The sequence below is a fragment of the Martes martes genome (genome assembly GCF_963455335.1).
Source record: "Martes martes genome assembly, chromosome: 10".
In the NCBI taxonomy this organism is placed as follows: Eukaryota; Metazoa; Chordata; class Mammalia; order Carnivora; family Mustelidae; genus Martes; species Martes martes.
Window position 1 is genome coordinate 62,479,115 of NC_137898.1, and position 23,078 is coordinate 62,502,192.

The window sequence follows — 23,078 nt, forward strand, 5'->3', positions numbered from 1 at the left end:
AGAGGGGGAGTCCAAGGCAGGGAGGTACTGGCCTTGGGACTCCCTGAGCCCACCCGTCAGGCACCGGCAGAGACTGAGGCTCAAGTCAGTCAGCGTCTTGTCCAGGACCCAGCCTGGACTGACGAGCCTGGAACCTGTTCTCCTGCCTCCCCGCCCAGAGCTGTTTCCCCTGGGCTGTTCCCACAGGGTGACTGGATTGTCCTCTGTTTTATCAGCTGTTCTGTTTCTAACTGCCACTTGGTAGTGGTAAATTCTCCTTTTATTGGGATGTCTGCATTCTCTCGCCCTCTGGGGCAATACTCTTGTTTGGATAGGATAAACTCCCAGTTTTACCTGCAGGCCATGACAGGGAGCCTCTGTGGTGCTGGGTCTTGCCCGGGGCTGTGAGGGCTGTCGTCTGCTCGGGCATTCTCCGCCATCCATGTGCCTGGGCTCTTCCCAATCCTCACTATCCTCTGCAGCAATGGCGTGAGCGTGTTTGCCCAGCTGTTTATTTTCTGTCTCCTCCCAGCTGCAGTGCAGACTCCACTGTCACTGCGGGATCCCCAGTATTTAGATCAGTCAGTGCCTCGTATTCAGTAGGTGCTCAGTACCTATTTGCAGAATGCACCCGTGCCGAAAGCAGCTGTTCTAAGTCCATTTCTCTGCCTCTGGGTTTTGGGTTTGGCGTCCGTGTTCCTGACTGGGTATGTAGTAAGAGCAGGGGGCACAGCGTGACACCCTCCCCCTCAAGGTCAGGGCTCTTCCTGCAAGCCAGGAGGCAGTGTTGGGGGGCTCATATCGCAGGGCCCAGGTCAGAGCAGTCACTGTGAGGAACCCACCCCTGTGACTCTGAGACTTGCCCCTGTAGGTGATGGAGGCTGTTTGGGTGTCCTGTGAGGATGCCTCCTTTAGTACAGAGGGAAAGTGGTTTGGGTGGCTTGGTGTTTCAGCCTGAACCTCAACAGATTTTGCTATCTGTGTAGGGGGTGTAGACCCTTGGGGAGAGCTGGGCGCTGGACAGGCCTGTGTGTGAAGCTGCCTAGCCAAGGGGTCTCTTTCCTGCTCCAAGCCTCTGCTTACCTATCTGTGAAATGGGGGCAGTAAGAGCTGATAGGAGGAGGGATTGAAGACCTTGGATCAGTGCTGGGCCTGGGGCCTGGCACCAGCTGGCTTCCACCTCTTTCTTCCCTCTCCTGTGGTTGGCACAGGAGCCTCTGTTGGGAGGAGCGACGGCCCAGGATCCCCCTCCCTGCTCACCTGGCTGTGACTCTCTCTCACCCACAGGGGGACTATGTCTGGATGGACCTGAGATCTGGGCAGGAATTCGACGTACCCATCGGTGCAGTGGTGAAGCTCTGTGACTCTGGGCAGATCCAGGTGGTGGATGATGAAGGCAATGTGAGTAGCCCCCTACCTCCCCTGCCCCTAGGCCTTTGGGAAGACCCAGGTGGACAGGTCACCTGAGGCAGGGGCTGGACAGGAACCTGAGGGTGTTGGAGGCAGTGCCTGTGCCCCTACTTCCACCTCTCAGACACCCCATCTTCCATGCAACTTTCTCACTGCCCCAGTGAGACGGTGCCTCCCCTTCTAGCCAGGCTCCTGGATTCTATTTCCATGAGCACTCCGTGCATTCTGCCTAGTGTTCAAGATGGATGTGTGTGTGTGTATGTGGTGGGGGGGCACCTGCCCGTGTATGGTGGTGGGCAGGGGACGACACCAGGCTGGGAGCTCCTCAGGCACAGTGGTGCTTTGAGTCAGACAGATTGGATTCCAATCCCATCCTGCCCATTTGTCACTTATGCAACCTTCACCAAGTCTCCTTCCCTTCTGAGCCTCAGTTTCCTCTTCTGTAAAATGGGGATCATAGTAACTGTCTCATCAGGTTGTTGACCCATATGATGGGGACCCCATAGAGAATACCTCAGTAAAGTGAGCTAGACTAAAAATGCCCGTAGTCTTGCTCTATTGGGTTACAGCATCCTAGGAATTCATTGCTTACCTTGGCACTACCCTAGGAATCCATCTAACAGATTAACCCTTTATTTCTTGCAGCCCTGAAGGGAAAGGATATGGGAGGTGTAAGTTCTGTGGGTAGTGGGCGTGGGGAAGGACGGAAAAGTGTGAGGTCAGGGTCATGCCCTGGAAAAGGCGGGTAGTCTGGAGGAGGGCCCAGAGGGGAAGCTTGTGTGTATGTGGCATGGGCAGGTGGGGGCGTGGTCCTGAGAAGAGTCCTAGCTTAGCAGGGACGTGAGGAACCCAGGGAGATTCAGTCCTACCATCACTGGCATTGTGCCTAGTGCTGTGCCCAGTGCTGGGGAATACAGAGATAGAACCAAGTTTCTGTCTTGGGGTCCTAGAATGCTAGGGGCAAAAGAGGGTGCAGTGACTGGGAACAGAGGGCTTCACTGGGGGCAGGGACAGTCTCAGGGGCCCAGAGGCCAGGCGCTGGCCATAAAGGGAGCAGGGGGCTCATTCTTGTTCCTGCAGCCTTCAGGGACACCCCCATGGGGTCTACAAAGCCCTTTGACCCCAGCTCTGTCTTTGGGTCCTCATAGCATCCGTGAGAGGCAAATGCTCTGTTTCCCAAGGGGAAGCTGGGACAGGGAGGGACCACCAGGCCTGGTCACACAGCTAGTAAGTGACGGTGCTGGGATGAGTCCCCAGGACCTTCGGCCTCTGTGTAGTGTTTCCTGGGTCCATATCTCAGTGGCAGCTCTGGTGCTCAGATTCTGTTGAACCATGCTTTGTCCCCCCAGGCTTTAGAACAGGAGGGCCTGCAGATCCTTCTGGAGGCTCTGGTTCTAGAACCTTCTAGGAAGCCACTGTGAGCTTACAGCCAGAGAAGGGGGCACAGGTTCGGCTGGCAACCCAGACAGGCCCACAAACCCGCCGAGTGGGGCCCTGGGACTCTGCCTGCAAGCTTACGTTTCACCTGGGTCATGTTGCATGTCAGATGGTGTCCTGTAACCATGTCACTGGATCCCAGAGCTCCCCTCCCACCCTCTCCCACTAAAGCCCTGGGGGTGGGGGTTGCAGCTGGGGAGGGAAATGACTAGGTGGCCGGAAGCGGGTCGGGGAGTCTGGCTGGCTTCTGCGGCATTGAGCCCAGGGCTTCTGGCCTCCTAGGCGCTTTCCCACTCCCCTTCCTCCCACCCCTGCCCTCCAGGCTGTTGTCTTTGACCCCTCTGACTTCCAAGGCTCCCTTAACTCTAGGGCAGGGACTGAGGGAGTCCCATCTGCTTCCCCTGAGACCCCACAAGGCCAGGGCCAGAGAGGGTTCTCTGTGAAGCCTTGCTGAATGAATGAGTGGATAAATAAATGATCCTCAAGGGTACCCTAACATTCTGCCTTTGCTGGAGCTGTTCCCATTGCCAGACGCACCCCTTCCTCCCTTCCTCTGCAGAGCTCATAGATCCTTTCTCTCCAGTACCAGGCCAGCTCCTTTTCTCCACATGTGTCCCCAGTCCCTGGGGCTGGCCATGTTCTCTCTCTCTCTGGCATTCCTTCAGAGCCAGGCCTCCGTTTGTGCCCTGGTTATACTTGGGTCCGTGCTGTAGGGGCCTGTGGACATTGACCTGCAGGCTGCTGACATCGGTTGAGGGTCCTTCCGTGCAGGGAAGGGGTGAGGAGAGGCTTGGCTCTGCCGTGTAACGGGGTGAGCCAGGTGATGGCTTGAGTGTGACTCCCCACTGTTAAATGGTGACTAGTCGTTCTGTTATGGGATGTTATGAGGAATGAACGAGAACAAAGATGTCCTCTGTAAAGCCAGAAAGCATTGTAGTAATAATACCCAGCCCTGGATGAACAGTTGCCAGGCACCAGCACTTTTTACACGGTGGGAGGGAAACCAAAGTTAGCCTTTAGTGTCTCAATTAATCCCCCCAAGGTCCCCAAGAAGAAGGGATGGTTACTCTAATTCCCACTGAATAGACGAGGTCACGGAGGCCCAGGGATTCCAAGTGGTGTGCACTGGGCTGCAGGGTTGCCTCTCCCTGCTGTGCGGAACAGTTGGGGGAGGGACCGTGGGGATTGGAGGTGGGGCTCGAGGGAGGAAGGCTGACAGCCTGCCCAGGCATCCTCTTCCCTCTGGCCCACACTGGAGCCTAGCACCGGGTCTGTGAGCAGGGACCAGGCAGAGGGGAATTTTCCAACTGGATCCACGTTTATCAAGAAATAGGTTAAAATGGGAGAGAGGAATGTTCCACTCAGGACTGGAAGGTCAGGCAGGTTCTTTGATCTCCCTATCTGGCCCATTCATGCCTCAGGGAGGGCTGTGTGAGGGCCTGAGCCAGACTGAAGCGCTCCTGGCCCAGGAGGTGCCATGAAATGCCAGGGCAGTTGGAGTGGTGGGCTCTGGCTGGCCCTGTCCCCACTCCCTCTGAGGGCCGGGTGCAGGCCACCGTCCTACTCTGATCCTATTTTCTTGGGTGAAGTGAGAGGGTGGAAAAAAGGGACTCTGAGGGTCTCTCCATGACTAGGACTTCTGCTTCTAATTCAGAACTGGTCCCCCATAGCCCACCAGCTAGCCGACCGTCCTATCAGATTCCCTGCCACATCATTAGTGTGTGGCTCCTGTGTGAGGCACTGTGGACCAAGGATCTTGAAGACACGGAGTCTGGCTGCCATGAGTCCCCAGCCTTGGGGCACACTGGGAGGTCAGAACTGCATTCAGACAATGGCAGCCCAGTGCACCCACTGCCTTTCCATGGGAGACCCAGGCGATGTGGTGGCCCAGGGGAGGCACTGACACAGTCCTGTGGTGGAGGTGGGGGGATGGCACAGTGGAACACGTAAGAGGGGGCAGCATGGTCAGCAAAGGCTTTAGAAATGGGAAACTTTTGAGCTGTGCCTTGAAGGCTGAGTAGAAAGGAAGTAAAGGGAAAAGCATGACCAAGGCCACAAAGTGTCTGGGGAAGTGGAGACCAAGCTTCTTTGGCTTGAAAGTACAGGGGATTGCTGGAGCAAAGGCCCGAAGTCCTTGTGTCCACCTCAGGCTGGCCTTTGAATGCCAGACTGCAGTGTCGGGGGGAGCAGGGAAGGGCTCCAAGCCCCAAAGTGCTGCGATCAGACAGGTGTTTGAGGCAGCTCCCAGGGGGATGAGGGGCTGGAGGGCAGCCAGGGCCAGGGGGCCATGTGAGAGAGATGATGGTCTGGATCAGGGCAGGGGCTTAAAGCTGGTGAGGAGGGGACTGATTCACAGGGTTGAGTGAGTAGCACTGGGTGACAGTTAGATTGGGGCTGGGATGAGATGAGGGGGTGATGCCTCAGATTCTTGCTAGTGTCCAGCTTTTGAGGTTGGTTATCCCAGAGGGGACCTGGAGGAGAAGCAGCTATGGGAGGATATGTGTGCAGCACACATACTCACAAAGTCTTAGGGCCAGAGCTGGGAGGTGGCACAGGGGTCCCCTTCTCCTCCCCTATTTCCAAAACTCAAACTCCTGTGTTGTCCTGAGGCTCCCGGGGTTCTGGCATTTGGGAACAGGCAGGGACCCCCAGAGGGCTGTGGCGTCTCACTCAGGTTGTGGCCATACCCTGGAGCACAGTTCACTCTCACCTTGCTGAGAAGCTAGATTGTGAGAAGGTGCTGGAAACCGTCTTGGGGAAGGAGGGAGGGATTTGCAGGTTTGTTGAAACTGCCAACGCCATTGGCCAGATGTCCCTCTGGAAGTCGCCCCCCGCAATCCCCAGCAGAAGATACTGCAGGGGAGAATAGGGGGAGCCATGGAGGCAACCTCTCTTCTAGTTTCCACATCTGTTCATGAGCACCAAAAGTTCACCCTTGCTCCACATTCATCAACAAGCCCAGTGAGATCTATCCCCAATGGATCCACTTCCCTCCATCTCCACTGCTACGCCTCATTTGCTGGCCTCAGAGGCTTAGTATGGAACTCTCTCTCCCCACATCTTACCAGGGGTCTCTTTCCCATCATTCAGATCTCTGCTCAAATGTCACCTCTTTGGAGAGGTAGTTCTTGACCACCCTAGGGGAGTTCCCTCCCTGGTCTCTATCCTATATGCCTGTTGGTTTATTCTTGGCACTGTCTGAAATTATTTTTGGTGCCTTTGTTTACCAGAGCCTGCATCTCAAGTCGTCTAATTCCAGAGATTATATGCTCCACTCCATCTTGCAAAGTGACTGGGGGCGGGACGGGGGGACCGACTCGAATTCCCTTTATGAGAATGCTGAGTGGGGCCATAGTCCTTGCCCTGCCCAGCTTTTAGGTCTGCAGAGAGAATTCCCGAAGGGATGGAGTGGTCCACAGAGAGTGGGGGTGGGCAGCACCATCCTCAGACACTCACACCTGATAATGAGAATGTCTGGCCACAGGAGAGGAGGAGGCCCTTATCAGGGTCACAAAGACCTGGGATCCCTGTGTCCAGCAGAGCACAGCCTGGGTCTCAGGGGCCCCGCCTGACTGGAAGCACGGTGCTTCCCCACAGGAACACTGGATCTCCCCGCAGAACGCCACACACATCAAGCCCATGCACCCCACGTCGGTCCACGGCGTGGAGGACATGATCCGCCTAGGAGACCTCAACGAGGCCGGCATTCTGCGCAACCTGCTGATCCGCTACCGGGACCACCTCATCTACGTGAGTGCTGCCCCGCCCACACGCTGCCCCACCCACACGCTGCCCCGCCCACTCCCGAGAGCCCGGTCTCCAGAGGCCATCAGAGATTCTGCCAGCTACAGCTTGGTCTGAACCATCCTTTCTTTGGACCGTGGCTTGTGTGGTCTGGAATTGGAGAAGGGAGCTGTGTGTACCACGTCTTCGTGTGCCTCCCCAGGCCATTGCTCGATACGGTGAGAGGCTACGTGTTTTGCCCAGAGATGGGGAACTGCTGCCTCCTCTGGGTTCGCCAAAGGATGAGAGCCTCCCATCCTATTGGTCTTCCAGTGAGGAAAGGATGGGTCAGGAGTCTGTATCCTCAGAGGAGGAGGGAAGAGGGAACATGCTCCTTGACTCCACAAACCCTTGACCTAAGAACCAGTTGTACGTACGCTCCACGTTCTTATCCTTGAAACTTAAAAGGGCAAATGGTCTCACTCAGCCAGGACTGACCTGATCTCAGGAGGTGGGTTCAGAGACCGTCAGAATACAAAGGGCTGGTGGAGATTGTATCCTAGAGGTTCTCACACGTTTTGGCTTCGGGAACCTTTGATGGTCTTAAAATTATTGAGGACTCCCAAGAGCGTTTGCTAATGTAGGCTGTATCATACTTACCATATTAAGAATTAAAACCAAGAAACTTCACAAGTGGATTAATTTGTTAGAAAATGACCATAAAAATCCATTTACAGGAAAAGCATTTAATGAGACATAGCTATAAATATGCCCCCCAAATTAGCAAGAAGAGTGGTATTGTTTTATAATTTTTTGAAATACCTTTAATGTCTGGCTTAATAGAAGACCACTAATTCTCCTGTCTGCTTCATACCCAGTCTGATGTGAGGCTGTTTGGTTGAAGCATATGAGGAAGAGCAGGCCGCACAGATATGGAGGTGGAAAGGAACTTACAGACCTCTTGAAAGGGCCTTTGGGAGCCTCAGGGGTCTCCAGACCATACGCTGAGACCCGCTGACCTAGTCCCATAGTCCCATTTTATAGACAGGGTAACTGAGCCCCACGAGGTTTAGCCAGGCCCGGAGCTGTGTGCTGGGGTTGCTGCATGTCTCTGACCCAGACCCTCCCTCAAGCAGCTCCAGGTGAAGGAAAGCATGGGTGTGGAAACAGGAGAGCAGGATGGAGTCCCCCTCCCCAGGCAGGTCCCCAGGCCCCAGGCCGGCTGGTAGAGGGTGTGTCCTTAGGTGACAGGTATTGTGCGGCATGCTAGAGGTAAGTACAGACAGAACAGGTTCTGCAGGGTCTGGGGGAGGGGGTGAGGCCTCACTTCCAGCTCAGGGAGAGGGTTGGGGTTCCCAGAGTGGGTTAGAGAGCATTCCGGAAGGGGCGCTGCGTGGATCAGAGGCTGGAGGCAGGACAGGGCCTGGTGAGTGAGCAGCACAGTGTCCCTCACATTGTCAGCACCACGAGGAGGAATCAGGGAGACAGGTCCAGAAGCCCTGAATTTGTCCCTGAGCAGTCACAACAGGGAGCTGCATCAAGGTCAGAGACCCATCCTCTTAGAAGCCCTGGAATTGTGGCCACTTCACAGCCAGGGAGGCCCTCTGCGACCCTCCCCACTGGACCCTCCACCACTTCAGACTCCCAAGGGGAGGGTGCACCCAGGCCCTTCATTTACCCACTGGGCATGAAGAGCAAGTGGCTTTTGCTGGGAGCCCCTTAGCACTGATAAAGCCCCTCTCACTCTTTCCTGCACCTGGGGGAGGGCAGGGCACAGGTGGCCCCTCCAGATTTGAGGAGCATCACCCAGACAGGAGGATGGGGCTAGAACTCGAGCCCAGGTTGGAGATACCCCAAGAAGACCCGCCGGTGTCTGTGCCCCAGTTCGCAGAGGTTCCCTACTCACTCTTCTCCCTAGATGGGAGGGCGTCACCCAGGGTCCTAGAGCACTCTGTGGCTGCTCTCCCAGGGCTGTGTGGAGCCTGACACTTGGGTCTGGAGGTAAGTGGGGGGCCTGCCCCTCCCTCCCTCCTCCCCCTCAGGGAGGCCACTGCCAGAGTTAATGTCCTGACCCAGTCTCCTGGGTAAGGAGCTGGGTAAGATGAGGATTGTCCCCACCAGAGACCCCCACCCCAGACCGTGTCTAAGAATAGCTCAGAGGCGAGGTCACTGGTTATTTTGCACAAAGTTTATTGATTCTTGCGGGCAAACTGGTTCCTCACGTGTGAGGGGCAGTCAGTGGACTGAATCAGAGAACAAAGGCAAACACAGGAGGTGGGGAGAGAAAACTTCAAGAAGAGCAAATCTTATCTGTGAAATTTGGGAGGATGGATTGAGCCGCTGGCAGCTAGCAGAGAAATCAGCTTTGTGTCCTCGAGCAGGCTGATGAGGGGAGCAAGGGAAAGAATTTCCGAGATTTATGGTTTCTCCAGAAAGCGCCAAGATCAGTGCCACTTGCTTAATTAGAAGTTCTCACCAGTAACCTTTCTGGTGGTCTCTTTTTTGGATGGGGGAGAAGGGGGTTGGGGACGGGGTAGGGCACTGAGTCAAGACGAGGTGCCTAAGTGGCCTTCTTGTTCAGGAATCACCTGGGCGATCCCCAGCTCAGTTGGTCCATGAGCCTAGGATTCTGGGTGTCCGTTGGTCTGGGGACCCCTTCTGTTCAAGGATTGCTCTGTTCAAAGGTTTCAATTTGCTCACTCTCTGATTCTGTGTTGGGTAGATGGGGTAGGACCAGAGCTTTGAAGAAGCAGCTGGGCCATTGTTCCACCAGAAACCATACCTGTCTCTAACCATGGCAACCCCTGGTCACTTCATGGCTTGGGTTACCCTGGGTACAGTCCCGCGTACCCAGGATTTCCTCCAATTACCATGGCCGTTCACAGCCCTGGGCTAGGTGATGTGCTGTCCCTGACTATCTGCCTTGGGCTTGCCCAGTACAGCTAGCCTGCCCCCTAGGAGACTGAGGGACAGCACCCCAGGGCCACAAATCAGCCCCAGACACCCCCAGTGGGGATGTCCCTCACAGGACACCTAGAAACCCCTGGCTGGGTAGTCTCAGAGGCCAGGTGTCCTCCCTGGGTCCTGCAGGAAGCAAGTGGCAGGGTCAGTGGGGATCCGGGGCTCCCCGATGCTGAACAGGGACTAGAGTCTGGGACGCCTGGGTTCAAGTCTTGGCAGGTGGCCTTTGGGGAGTCCCTGTTCTTCTCTGGTCTCAGCCTTCCCTCTGGCACAAGGAAAGACTTCCTATGTGAGCACCGCTGTGACTCTAGGAAGGTATGTGTGCCCAGGATGTGTCTTGGTCTCTATGGCCTGCTAAGGGAGATGCCCGAGGGCTGGTAGGCCTGGGGACTTCCTGGAAGAGGTGGAGCCATTCCTGTCACATCTCTTGGAATGCGTCTCTGGCTCCAGAGAGGTCCTCAGAACTCCGCCTGGGGACTTGGGGCCCCTAGGCACCACGTGTGCTGTGTCCTTGGCTTGGGAATAGCCCTTATCTCTCCTCCTCCCAGCCTATGGCCCCAAAGGCAGACTTTCTTCCTGGAGGCTAGAGCAGGAGGCCTGTTCTGGGCAGCTGGGCATTAACCCCCTGTTGGCCATAGGCCCGAGAGAGAGAGAGAGAGAGAGAGAGAGAGAGAGGCGCCTGGAGGGGTTCAGGGAGCCTTGCCAAGAGCCTTGGGGGACAGACAGGGGTAGGATGGGCCTGGGTCTTGTTGCCCGCGGTGGCCAAGCCCCTCCCTTCTTCACTCCCCCATTGCTACCTCTACAGTTCCCCAGGTGTATTCCTGGGGTTCAGATCAGCGCAGCCCTAGGTAAGACCTAGGCTTGGGTGCCAGCAGTCCCCCCGCCCCCATTTAGCTCTGTGCTTCTCTAGTATGTGATCTTGGAGTTCCTCTGCTTCCCAGAGGCTGAGTTCTCCCATCTGGAAAGGACCATGTAACTCCTCCCAGCATCCTTCTGAGGAGGACAGGCTGTGTGTCGCTGACAAATTGTCCCCTCAGCTCCCTTCTCTGCCCTTTCCTATGAGCAGCAATTAGCTGTCCACTCCATTTCTTCTCCACCTGCTAGTCATTCTTTCAATCATGCAGAAACATTCGCCTGTTGTATGTGCCGTGCACGTGGCTGGGTCTGGGTAGGGAGGACAGTATGGCTAGAGGGTGGAGGCCTTGAACCCGAATTATAGAGGAGTCGGGGAGCCGAGGGACAGGGGCCATGCAGATCACATAGGAGGTTGCCTGGCTTCCTGTGGGGTGATCATCTCTGTGTGGACTGCGGGAGTTAGCTGGGAGAGGGGGCGGGGGGGGGGGAGTTTGGTGCTGTTAGCTGAAGGGTTAATGCAGACGGGGCCTCCTGGCTGTGGGATGCCGCTGGTGAGGACCAGCGCCCTGGCATCTCGTGTCCTGTAGGCATGGGAAACCACTTGAGGGTTTTCAGCAGGGGATGACACAGTCCCATTCTTGAAAAGCTGGCCCTGGCTCCGAGTAAAGTGTGGACGGCAGGGTGCGCCTGCGGCAGTCTGTGAGAGCCCATGGTGCCCAGGGCCTGAGGCCTGGCTGTGCCACCCGAGAGAGGCAGTCTGGGATGAAGGAGAGGGAGGCAGAGAAGGGCTTCCTGGGTGCCACCCTGGGTGAAGGACGGGGGACTCTGTTGGCCAAGTTGGGCAGTGTGAGAAGGAGCAGTGCTGGTGGGTAGGGTGCGGTCTGGTCTGGACAGGTGGGTGAGCAGAACGGGGGACATCCAGGAGGGGGACCTGGTGCTATAGGGGAGCCCTGGAAGCTCTGCAGGGGAGAGGAGGGTCCGGGCCCCACCCCAGGAAGGCTTCTCCCCGTTTTTATCGGTGCCTCCTCTCCGGCACTGCCTGGGCCTGCATGTGGCTGCCGGGCCTGCTCCCAGGCCACCCCTGTCTGGCTCTGGCCACCTCCGTTGACTGGCTCATTAGGCCTGAAATGGTGTCTCTACCTCCAGCCTCCGGGACAACCATTCATCCTCTCACAGCTGCCAAAGTGACCTTTCTCCAAAAGACCTTCCAAATGCCATGCCCTTTCACGCCTCTGTGCTTGATTCTCACGGACCAGGCTTCACTCCCCCTCTCCCTCCACCCCCATCTTCCCCACCAGAGGAATCTGCTGCCTCCCACAGACCCAGGCTTTTCCTCCCTGGCCCCCATGATGTGGCTGTTGGCCTCCCCATGAGTCTCAGTGGAGGGTCCTTGAATGACTGTGTGGAGGCTGACCTCACGCCCCATCGTGATCACAGACCAGGTGGTTTGGTGTCACTTTATTAAGGAAGGTGGCATGGAAGCACAGCTGCTCTGTAACCAGGCACATGCCAAAGGTTATGCCCTTTAGTTTTCAAATAACCTCGGGGTGGAGGGTTAGGGGGGATGTGCTAACCATCCCCCTTTTACAGATGAGCAAACTGAGGTATAGACAAGAAAAATGATTCACAGAAAAGATGTTCTTTGGGGCTAACTCCCTCCCTTGGGGATGGGGGCCATCTGGTTCCCACAGCCAGGCAGGGCTGAGCTGTAGGTCACAGGGCTGAGGTGCCCTGGGGCTGGCGGTTCGTGGCTTCTGATCTGAGACGTGAGCCCAGCCCCGAACTGTGTGGGGTGTTCTTGGTGGAGAAGCTCCTTGCGTCCCATTCCCTACTGACCAGCTCTCTCTCCTGTTCCTTGCTTTCCAACCTCAGACCCATTGTGGAGGGCGGGTGAGTAAGGCAGAGCCGGCTCCGGCTCTTAGGACGCGCTTGGCCTGGCAGCCCCCTGCAGCCTGCGTTCTCGTCCTGCCCCACCTTTCCCTGCCTGAGCTCTTGCACTCACTCAGGAGGTCGGCACCGGCAGGCATAGCAGCTCCTGGCTTGGGCTGCTTGGAGGGAGAGCCCGGTTGGCAGAGGAGCGTCCCCCGGGGCCCAGAGCAGGGTGGTAAATGGAGAGGCGGCCAGAGCCAGGACTGGAACTCAGGTCTGGGCTGCCGAGCCCGAGTCTGCTTTGCATGGCCACAGCCGACCCTGGTTTGGGCCTTTCCCCTGGAATGTGGTGCTGGCAGACGCACTTGCCCAGCATGGCCACCTTGGGCTGAGGCTGCTGGGTATGGCTTGGTTCTGGGGTGATGCTATATGGCCTTGGCGGGAGGCCGTGACCCGGTTGTTACTTCCTCTGTGTGGTTACATCTTTTTTCAGCCTCTCCAGGCCCAGATGTCCATCCATCCATCACCAATTATACGCTGCACCTGACCTTTTCAAGCTGGGGTGGGGAGGGAGCAGTAACCCCTGGGTACCTTATTCTGCCCTGGTGGCAAGAGACCCAGACCGTGTTGGCCCCTGTGTGGCAAGGCCCCAGGCTTACAGCAGGAAACCTCATGCATCAACATAGGAGCCCAAGAACAGAAAGGCCCCTAGAAGTTTATCTTAGGTGCACTGGGCCCCCCACCTGTGCTAGCCAGGATAGCTGGAGGTGCCCTGTCCCCCAGAACACAGGGATCCCTCCACCGTGGGGCCTTGCTGCAGAGACTGGGGCCTGCCCAGCCCCCAGACCACATCCCCCAGCCCCTTCAGCATGCTGTGGCTTCGTTCCACTCCCCCTGAACCAACCCAGCCTCTGCTCGGGCATGGTCCAGTTTATGAATGTTACTCTAAACCTCCGGGATGCAGGGCTTAGAGGCAAAGGTGGGAACTAACATTGCAGGAGTACCTACGGTGAGCTATGACTTTCATGACTTTTAAAATCCACCATCTCCTCATTTTTAGAAACAGTTACATTATGCCCATTTTACAGATAAAGGTAAGGAAATGGAGGCTTAGAGACCCTCTTCCTCTTCCCACTTCCTTCCTCCCTTCATCAAACCTCACTGAGTACCTACTCCGACCCAGACCCAATGCTAGTTTGCAGACCCCTCCCCCAGCTCGCAGAGAGGCAGGATTCTGACTCCAGGTCCATGTGACTCCAAAGCCAGGGCTGTGCCTTCCAGAGGAATGGAGCAGGGTGGAGCCTGAGAACTTTCTAGAGTTCGAGCCTCCCCCATGGGAAGTGGCAATTTCCTCATCCCTTTGTGCCCGCAGACGTACACAGGCTCCATCCTGGTGGCTGTGAACCCCTACCAGCTGCTCTCCATCTACTCACCAGAGCATATCCGCCAGTATACCAACAAGAAGATTGGGGAGATGCCCCCCCACATATTTGCCATTGCTGATAATTGCTATTTCAACATGAAGCGCAACAGCCGTGACCAATGCTGTATCATCAGGTGGGCGGCCCGGCACCGGATTGGGGCTCCAGGCTTAGCCCCAGAGCTCCAGCTTTGTGCTCCTGCTAATGCTTCATCATGTAGAGAATCCCCTCCCTTTCCCATGTCTTACATCTCTATTAATGCTGCCAAAGTTCTTGTTAGCTTTTGAGGCCAACATTGTTTATTACTGATTCCTGTTAAGTTAGAGTCAGGTGACATTTTGGGCCCCTGTTCTCTCTTGGGCAGAGGGTAACAGGACAAAGCATTGATCTAGCATCAGTCTATGTCATGCTCCATGGCAGATGTGGATGGAGCAGGGCGTGTGTGTGTGTATGTGTCTAAATGAAGGACAAGGAAAGTACCTTTGGCCGTGGCAGAGCCCCGAGTTCCTGGAGCCTTTCTCATCCCTGAAAGGTCCATACTGTCAGCCTATTTTATAGACTGGGGAGTGGGGAGGCATAGGTGGGGGAAGCAGCGTGGGCTGAAGCCCTGTAGGGAGAGGCCCCCGCAGACCGTGATGGGCCCTGCCTCTCTCCGGATCTGCTCTGCAGCGGGGAGTCTGGGGCAGGGAAGACCGAGAGCACCAAGCTGATCCTACAGTTCCTGGCGGCCATCAGCGGGCAGCACTCCTGGATTGAGCAGCAGGTGCTGGAAGCCACCCCCATCTTGGAAGGTAGGGCCAGGGCCCGCAGAGTGGGGCTGGGGGGCTGGGCGTGTGCTGACCTTGCCCATGACCCTCTCCCCACCCCGAAGCGTTTGGGAACGCCAAGACCATCCGCAATGACAACTCGAGCCGCTTCGGAAAGTACATCGACATCCACTTCAACAAGCGGGGTGCCATCGAGGGCGCCAAGATCGAGCAGTACCTGCTGGAGAAGTCCCGTGTCTGTCGCCAGGTGGGCCAAGACCAGGGCAGAGCTGGCCCTGCCCTGAAGCCCCAGCCTCGGGGCAGTGGGGATACCACACGGTGTGGATCGGGCCAGGCCGCTGCCCGCTCCTCGTGGTGCCTGAATTCCCACCACGAAGCCGCCCACAGGGGCTTTTTTGGTCACTATTTTGTCACTTGTTAAAATAGTAAACTGTGTTTCAACCTGACCGGTTTCTGATGCCTCCCCACCTCCACCCCCCAACACCTCGTACTTGCCTTTGCAGGCCCCCGATGAACGAAATTACCATGTGTTCTATTGCATGCTGGAGGGCATGAGCGCGGATCAGAAGAAGAAGCTGGGCCTGGGCCAGGCCACGGACTATAACTACTTGGCTATGGTGAGGCCCAGGTGGGGCACCTAGGGAAGGGGACACCAGTCCCAGCAAGGTCATGGCCAGCAACCCCAGCTGCTCCCCAGCTCCCAGCCTGGTGGGCGGGTTCCTCTGTGTGGGCTCTCCCTGTCCCCTGACCTGCCTCAGCCCACTCTGGGCTTGTATGTGGGCTTGTATGGCCCCCGCTTGGGCATATTTCCAGGGGCACATGCATCTAGATGAATCGTCATCACAGAGACACGTGTTCCTAATTCTGCACAGACACCCTAGACCCGGGGCATGTAGACATGTGCCCGTGTGTACACGTGCACAGACCTGCCCACGCACACATGCTGTTCGGGCTTTGAGGACATGAAGACCAGGGCCTCTGCCAGGCGCCCCAGGATTGGAGGACAAAGGCTGTTGCAGCCTCAGCTTCGGGGCTCACTGGTCACAGAGCCCTGGTGGCAGTCTCTTGCTGCTGTCTAGCTACCAAGGAGGCGTGGGCCCCAGGGCTCTTGCTGCCACCCAGCATCAGATGGGTGGAGGTGCATGGGTACAGCAGGCCGGCTCTGGACTGGCTTCCTTAGGCCTGGAGAGGATCCCTGCCTGGCTGTCTGGGGCGGGGCAGGGCCAGGACACAGGGACACATGGGGGATGTGGGACAAAAAAGAAGTAGGTGTTGTGGGTGTGCAGGCCTTCCCAGACACTTCCTGCAGCTGGAGGGGGCAAGCGCACGTGAACACAGCTCACAGGCACACATCCTGGGGCAGGCCCCTGTCAGTGCCCTGCTTGCCTAAAGTCCCCCCCACCCCATCGTGAAGCCTCCAGTTCCTGAGCGAGAGTGAGAGTGTCCATTGGGGGGGGCAGTGTGAGCACGGTATGGAGTAGGGCCTGTGAGCTGTGACTGCTGGGCCAGGCCAGGTCTCAGTGACCCAGCTCCTCTCAGTCTGGGGAAGAAGGGGCACCTGGGGTCCTTAGAAGTGGGAAGTGTATCCTTTAAAAGCTCTAACCAGGAGCTTTCTAGACTTTCTGGAGAGGTCATGGTGCTCACGAGGTGAAGTCAGTACCTGCCGCCCCACGCTGGCCTGGCTTGGCAGAGGGGGCCCTTTGGCCCAGCCACTGCCTCTCTGGGGTTCCCCACGGCCTTACTGACACCCTCCTGTGTCCCACTCTCCCATCTCTGCTCGCCAGGGTAACTGTATCACGTGCGAGGGCCGGGAGGACAGCCAGGAGTACGCCAACATCCGCTCGGCCATGAAGGTGCTCATGTTCACCGACACGGAGAACTGGGAAATCTCCAAGCTCCTGGCCGCCATCCTGCACCTGGGCAACCTGCAGTATGAGGGTGAGGGGCCCCGATGGTGTACCCCTGCCCCAGTCCCGCCCTGGCTTCAAGGGCAGCACAACACCTAGCTGCCAGGGAGGGGGCGTAGTAGGCTCAGCTTCTGGGCCAGCCGCTGCAAATCTGCTTCGTAGGAGCCAGGGCTGCTGTCAGGAGCTCTGGGAGTCTGGGGTGGAGGAGTGTGGGGGGAAAGGGCCACAACGGCCAGTGTCCCCACTTGGATGCTGGGCATGGCACCAGGTGCTGGGCACACAAGGTTCCTACCTCGTGGTGCCCATAGCTCATGGGGAGAACATCTTTCAAAAATACCCAGACCCGGAGAAGTGCTTAATCACAGTGCCAGTGGCCCCTGTGGACAGGGCAGGCCCCCGAGAGCCCGGCCCTCCTAGCCTGCCCCTTTCCCCTGTGCCCACCCTCGTTTGCCTAACCCTGCACCCCCTGGCTGTGACAGCCCGGACGTTTGAAAACCTGGATGCCTGCGAGGTCCTCTTCTCCCCGTCCCTGGCTACAGCCGCATCCCTGCTGGAGGTCAGTGTCCGGCCTTCTGTCCCCATGGCTTCTGCTTCAGTTTCTCTCAGAGGGGCAGTCTTGACTCAGGTTCAGGGGGCTGGGCATGTGGGAACCTGGAAGCAGGGACTCTGCTTGGGAGAGTTCTAGAAGTTCCACATGGAGAACTAACTGTGAGCAGGATCTGTGCTGGGCACAGATCTCAGGCAGGGGATAGAGCCTGGCTCCCAGGAGCCTCGCCGCCCTAACTCTGGTGCCCCTGGGGATGGTGTGGGGCATGGGGGACCCTGGGTGAGTCAGTCTGTCCATCTCTCAGCAAAGCCTCACTGGGCTCTGCCCTGGGATGGAAAACTGGGATGAATAAAACCAGTCTGAGCTAGTCCTGGGAGGGCCAGGTAACAGGGAGTGAGGAGGCCGTCAGGAAGAGAGCAGTGGTGTGGTGTGTTGGCTGGGGAGGATGTGGCTGCCGAGGCTGCAGCTGTGAGGTAGGGCATTCTCAGTGGAGGAGCTGGTCTGAGCAAGGCCTGGGGGGACAGTGGGAAGGGAGTTCTCCAGGGTGGGCAGAGGGAGCTATGGGCCTCGGGGGTCCGGTGAACGCCTGGATGTTGCCCCACCAGGTGAACCCTCCAGCCCTGATGAACTGCCTGACCAGCCGTACCCTCATCACCCGCGGGGAGACCGTGTCCACTCCGCTCAGCAGGGAGCAGGCTCTGGATGTGCGAGACGCCTTCGTCAAGGTGGGCTCTTCGGGGCGGGGCTCCAGCTTGCTCCGCCCAGGGTGGGGGCATTAGCTTGCCCATATAAGCAGGAGTGGAGGAGTCCACCCAAACAGAAGGACATCTGGGCCACGACCCCTGCCTGCCCTTGGGTCCAGGCTCTGGCCACTGGCTCTGCGGGTGGCCTGAGCAAGAGGCTGCCTTCTCCCGAGCTCTGTTCCTCCTGCAGGGGGCTGAGTGTCGTGCTCCTCGGGAGCCCTGCCAGCTCTGGTCCCCTCAGGTCTTCCATCCCCTGCCTGCTTTGCTCCCTAGCCCCGTGGGCCTCATGCTGGGACATAGTGTTTGGGCACTCAGTCTGCTGTGCTATTCCCAGCCCAGCGGATCAGGGAGGCCTGGTCTTTCCAAAGAAGACACTGAAGATGGGCTGGGTCAGGTGGAGAGGGCCCCCAGCCCTTCCTGTTTCCACGCTCACTTGTTTGCCAGCCATTGAGCCCCTGCCTGTGCCGCGTTCTGTGCTGGGTTCTGGGACCCTCCAAATATTCAGAGCTGATAGGGAGACAGGTGTGGATGGAGGGATGGGAGCCCAAAGGAGGGTTAGGGAAGGCTTCTTGACAGAGCTTTGAGGAGTAGGAATTGTTCAAACAGGAAAGGGGGCTCCAAGACAGAGGGAGCAGCTTGAGTAAAGACTAGGGGAGTTCAAACAGCAGGGGACATGGTGTGTGAGGTGGTGATGGCCCCAGGAACCCAGCCCATCTCCTTGGGATGGCGTGTGGGTCCAGGGGCTGACACAGCCCCCTCTCAGGGCATCTATGGGCGGCTTTTCGTGTGGATCGTGGACAAGATCAACGCGGCCATTTACAAGCCCCCCTCCCAGGAAGTGAAGAGCTCTCGCAGGTCCATCGGCCTCCTAGACATCTTTGGGTTCGAGAACTTTGCTGTGAACAGGTACCACGAGGGGCTCTGCTCTGCGGGAATTTTCTTCCACAGATAGAACAGGTGTTGCATTTCTGCTTTAAACCACACTCAGCAGGCTGTGAGCACGCTATGCCGGGCTGCAGATACTTTGCCTCCAGTCGTCCTGGTGGGCTCCCTCACTTACCTTCTGGCCCATTACCTCCCGCTGCTGGGGTCAGCTGAGGCCACTGGGGGTGGGGGTGGAGAGAAACCTCTGACACCATCATAGACACCCCAATGAACAAGGGGCAAGGTGCCTTGAAGCGGATGAGGCTGAGCCACGCTTGGGATCCCACACTCCCTGAAGGGCCGTTCTTGGAGGCGGTGGCAGGGGCAGCTGGAGGGAGCAGGCCCATATGGATCCCGGGGCTGGGGGCAGCCTCCCCACCCACTGCCTACCTGTGTGACTCCTAGCAATTCACTTCAATTCCTGTAACATCTGGATGTCTCCAAGCCCCCCACCTCCACCCAAACACCCACAGTGGATATGTGCAGTGTCACCTGGGAGAACACTGGGTTAGTCACTCAGAGATGCTGGCCCTCAGGAGGTCACTTGCTAAATCTCATCAGCCCCCTTCACCTCTGTTGACAACTTTGGATCCCTCTTCATGTCCCGCCCCTGCCCCCCAGGGTCATGGCTCCAGCCTCCCAACCCCGCCAGGTCTCTACAGGGATTTGGTGCCCCTGCCCGTCAGCCGGCTCACAGGCCTGGTCATGCGGGGAAATGGTTCCAGCCGTTTGCGCCTTCTGGCTCAGTGTCCCCTTCCGTACCTCCAGGGTGGGGGACTGGGCCCTGCCGCCTGCTTCAGAGGCTGGGGAGTCTGTGCAGGGAGCACAGCATGGCCAAGGACGTGCAGGGCAGAGGGCCCAGGCCTGCTCAGCCCCTCGCCCGCCCCCTGCGCCCCCCCCCGTGCCCCCTGCAGCTTCGAGCAGCTGTGCATCAACTTCGCCAACGAGCACCTGCAGCAGTTCTTCGTGCGGCACGTGTTCAAGCTGGAGCAGGAGGAGTATGACCTGGAGAGCATCGACTGGCTGCACATCGAGTTTACCGACAATCAGGACGCCCTGGACATGATCGCCAACAAGCCCATGAACATCATCTCCCTCATCGACGAGGAGAGCAAGTTCCCCAAGGTGCGCCTGCCCCCTACTGGACGCCTGTGCAAAACACCCCCTTCCACCCTGAACCTCTGCTTTCCTCATCTGTAAAATGGGACCAATGATATGTGCCTCTCAGGGTGGCTCTGAGGCCAGGGCAGGCGCATTCATCTGACATTTGGGGATCACCAGCAGTCCACGGGGTCCTGGACCAGATGATGGAGATCTAAGCACGTAGCTGGTACAGAGCAGGTGTTCCAAACCTGGGATGGGTGTCGGAGAGGGGGAGGGACTGCTCCCATGATTTTCACTGTGGGAAATAGATTTCCTAAACTGGACTGAATGCTCAAGGTAGTGTAGTTCCAATCCACCCGCCTAACAGATGGTGAAGTGGAGGCCCAGAGAGCTCCTGTGTGGGGTGCAAATGGAGGAAGCTCTTGAGAAAGACCAAAGAGCGGGCACAAAGGCCTGGGCCAGCAGAGGCAGGAGGACCTGGGGCAGAGGGGGGATGAGCACAGCCATCGGTTCCCACAGGGCACAGACACCACCATGCTGCATAAGCTGAACTCCCAGCACAAGCTGAACTCCAACTACATCCCCCCTAAGAACAACCACGAGACTCAGTTTGGGATCAACCACTTTGCAGGTGTCGTCTACTATGAGAGCCAAGGTACAGCGGCTGTCTGGGGCTGGAGTCTCTTTGCCTGGGCCCTCTCCTACCCTCGCCTTGCTCCTTCCCCGGGACCGGCTGGGGCCTGGAGCAGAGCCAGAAGGGGCCTTAGGAAACCCTGGGTCTGCTGCTCTTTCTTTCTTTTAGAGATTTTATTTTCTTTTATTTATAAAAGAGAAAGCATGCTTGAGCAGGGGGAGGGGCAGAGGGAGAGGGAGAAGCAGACTCCCCGCTGAGTAGGGAGCCCAGCTGGCGGTGGGGTGGGGGTGTGGGGACTCCATCCCAAGACTCTGGGATCATGACCTGAGCCGAAGGCAGGTACTTAACCAACTGAGCCACCCTGGCGCCCCTGGGTGCCTCTCTTTTAGAGATTTTAATAAATGGTGGTGAAATGTATATAATGTAACATGTACTGTTTTAACAGTTTTTTAAGGTGACAATTCAGTGGCATTAAATACGCTCACGGTATGTGCCACAGTCCATCTCCAGTGCCTACCCATTGTTCCCAATGAGATGCTGATTAAGCAAAAATTTGCCCTTCTCCCCCGGTCCCTGGTAACCTCTATCCTATTTTCTCTCTATATATATCTGACTACTCGAGAGACCTCATCTAAGTGAGATTGCACAGCATTCGTCTTTTTGTGTCTGGTTTATTTCACTCAGCATAATGTCCTCACGGTTCCTCCGTGTTGTAGCAGGTGTCAATCCCACATATATGTATGTATATATATACATTTAATATATAAAATTCATTCATCTCTTGATGCACATTTGGGTTGTTTCCACCTTTTAGCTGCTGTGAATATGGGTTTGCAAATATGTTTGAGTCCCTGCTTTCCATTCTTTTGGGTGGGCTCTGTGCTCCTATTTGCAGAGAGGGAAGCTGAGGCTCGAAAGGGAAAGTTAACAGTCTTTCCATCACATTGCCGGTTAGGGGCCAAGGCGGGCCTAGAACCAGCCCCGCAACCCACTAAGACTCTGAACACCAAGACCAAGTGTGAGCGTTGAATGGGCTGCATGGTCCACGTGGTTGGGCTGTGCAGTTGGGTTCGTCTTAAAGCTAGCGGTGAAGTAGAGGGCCAGCCCACAGTCAGGGTCACCCCACCTGGAATTCTTGCAGACCACCCCTGCAACTCTGCCCCCACCACCCTGGTCTGAAGGGCCTCGTCTGTCACATGTGTCTATATTGAGCTCTTACGTTCAGCCTCCGAGAGTTTCACCAGCGGTGGAAGGCCAGTGAAATTCAAAACAAACAAGCAAAGAGCCATTGGTTTCCTACTCCCTTGTGGAATCGCCCAGAAGGCTGACAAGTATATCAGTGAGCCGTGCTTCGGGGATGGGACCTGAAGCCTGCCCGGCCCTCCCCAGCTGTTAGACTGTGAGATCCAACCTCACTGTTAGAAGGAAGGAAGCCAACTTTAAGTTTGAAGGACTTTTGGGCAAACTGATGTGTCTGTTGTCAGGAGTAACAGAAGGTTGTGTCTGGCCTCGTGCTGTTGCTGAGCATAGAGATGGGAAAACTGAGTGGACTCTGCACAAAGTTATAAAATTATAGAATGTTAGATCTGGAGGGAACATGAGGCTTATCTACTTCATGGATTTGAAACAGAGGCTCAGAGAGGGAAATGACTTGTCTAAGGTCACTAGCCAGTTTTGAGCTGCTTTAAACAGTTTGGCCAGCATTTCTTGGCTCACAAAGCACTGTTTTAATCCAGCATTTCATTTACGAATCAGGTGGTGTTAGGGGATCTGAGGCAAAGCAAGAGATTGTGGGTACTGTCACTCCCATCTGACACATGAGGAAGCTGACGTCCGGAAGGGGGACCATCCTAGGGCCCCAGAGTGAGTCTGTTGTTGACTTTTGATTAGAGCCCACAATTCCTTCCCAGCTCCAAAAGCTACCCTTCCACGGCTGGGTGCCTTCTGTCACTCCCCCTCCCCAGATGCCAGGTGGGCAGACCAGCGCTACGTCTCTGTGCTGTCCCCAAGCCTGGACCCTGAGTCCTAGGGGAAAGGGTGCTGCTTCTCTGCAGTGTTTTTCCTCATCAGGCCTCCCCAGCCCTGGGCCACTCTGTCTTCTGTTAGCCTTAGCAAGAGCTGCCCCCTGCCCGCCCCATTAACCAGTCCCTAATTCCTCAGTCCCTGGGACTGGCAGGCCTCTTGAGGGTCTGTGAGATGCAGTGAGCCTTCCTGGGCTGGGGCCAGGAGTCCTAGGTTCAAGTCTCAATCCTGCCTATGGCTTGCTGTGTGGTGTCAGACAGCTTGCTTCTCTGAGCATTGGTGTCCTCCCTTGTGGGATGGGGAAGATAATCCCTGCCCACCCCCCAGATAGAGGGTGCTGGGAGGGCACTTTGTAGAACATAGCACACTGTTCAAGTACACGGTGTTTTAAATGCCATTGCTCTTAGCTGTGTAGCCCAACATGTGTTCTCTCCCAGATGACACACTTACTTAACTGGGGCTTCCGTGACTTCATTCAAAAGACTAAGGCTGGCATTGCAGGCACTGGGTGGCTCCCCAAGGAAGGCAGCCCTGCCCTCCCTGGGGCCGAGGCCAGCAGCCCTTCTCTCTAAACAGGTGGGGGGGGTGCGTGTGGGGAGGGAGGTGCAGCTCCAGGGCCAGCTCTGTCCCCCACTCTCTGCATCATCTTGGGTAAGCCGGGCCTCTGTGTCCCCTGCTGTGGAGTGGATGTGGTTGAACTAAGCGAAGTTTGAGGGTCTTCTGGGCTCAGACACTGTGGGTTTGGGGAGCAGCTGAGTGTTGTCAGGTGGAGGCT

At 56.9% G+C, this 23,078-nt stretch overlaps 1 protein-coding gene across 4 annotated transcripts in view; it reads left to right on the forward strand.

Annotated features, from left to right (window-relative positions):
- Positions 1-1,269: 1,269 nt before the first annotated feature.
- The window catches only part of MYO7A (myosin VIIA), a gene marked incomplete at its 5' end in the record, with an annotated part of 63,398 nt that continues 41,589 nt past the window's right edge, over positions 1,270-23,078 (forward strand). For 2 of the 4 annotated variants that reach the window (XM_080817724.1, XM_080817726.1), the window contains 12 exons: positions 1,270-1,380; positions 6,424-6,576; positions 13,607-13,791; positions 14,325-14,446; positions 14,527-14,669; positions 14,926-15,039; positions 16,207-16,360; positions 16,809-16,885; positions 17,482-17,601; positions 18,383-18,525; positions 19,458-19,668; positions 20,167-20,302. In XM_080817724.1, coding sequence (XP_080673850.1) covers positions 1,282-1,380; positions 6,424-6,576; positions 13,607-13,791; positions 14,325-14,446; positions 14,527-14,669; positions 14,926-15,039; positions 16,207-16,360; positions 16,809-16,885; positions 17,482-17,601; positions 18,383-18,525; positions 19,458-19,668; positions 20,167-20,302 — 1,657 coding nt within the window. Of the gene's footprint in view, positions 1,381-6,423; positions 6,577-12,237; positions 12,256-13,606; positions 13,792-14,324; positions 14,447-14,526; positions 14,670-14,925; positions 15,040-16,206; positions 16,361-16,808; positions 16,886-17,481; positions 17,602-18,382; positions 18,526-19,457; positions 19,669-20,166; positions 20,303-23,078 lie in introns of all 4 variants that reach the window. The other 2 variants (XM_080817723.1, XM_080817725.1) reach the window with 2 other exon arrangements.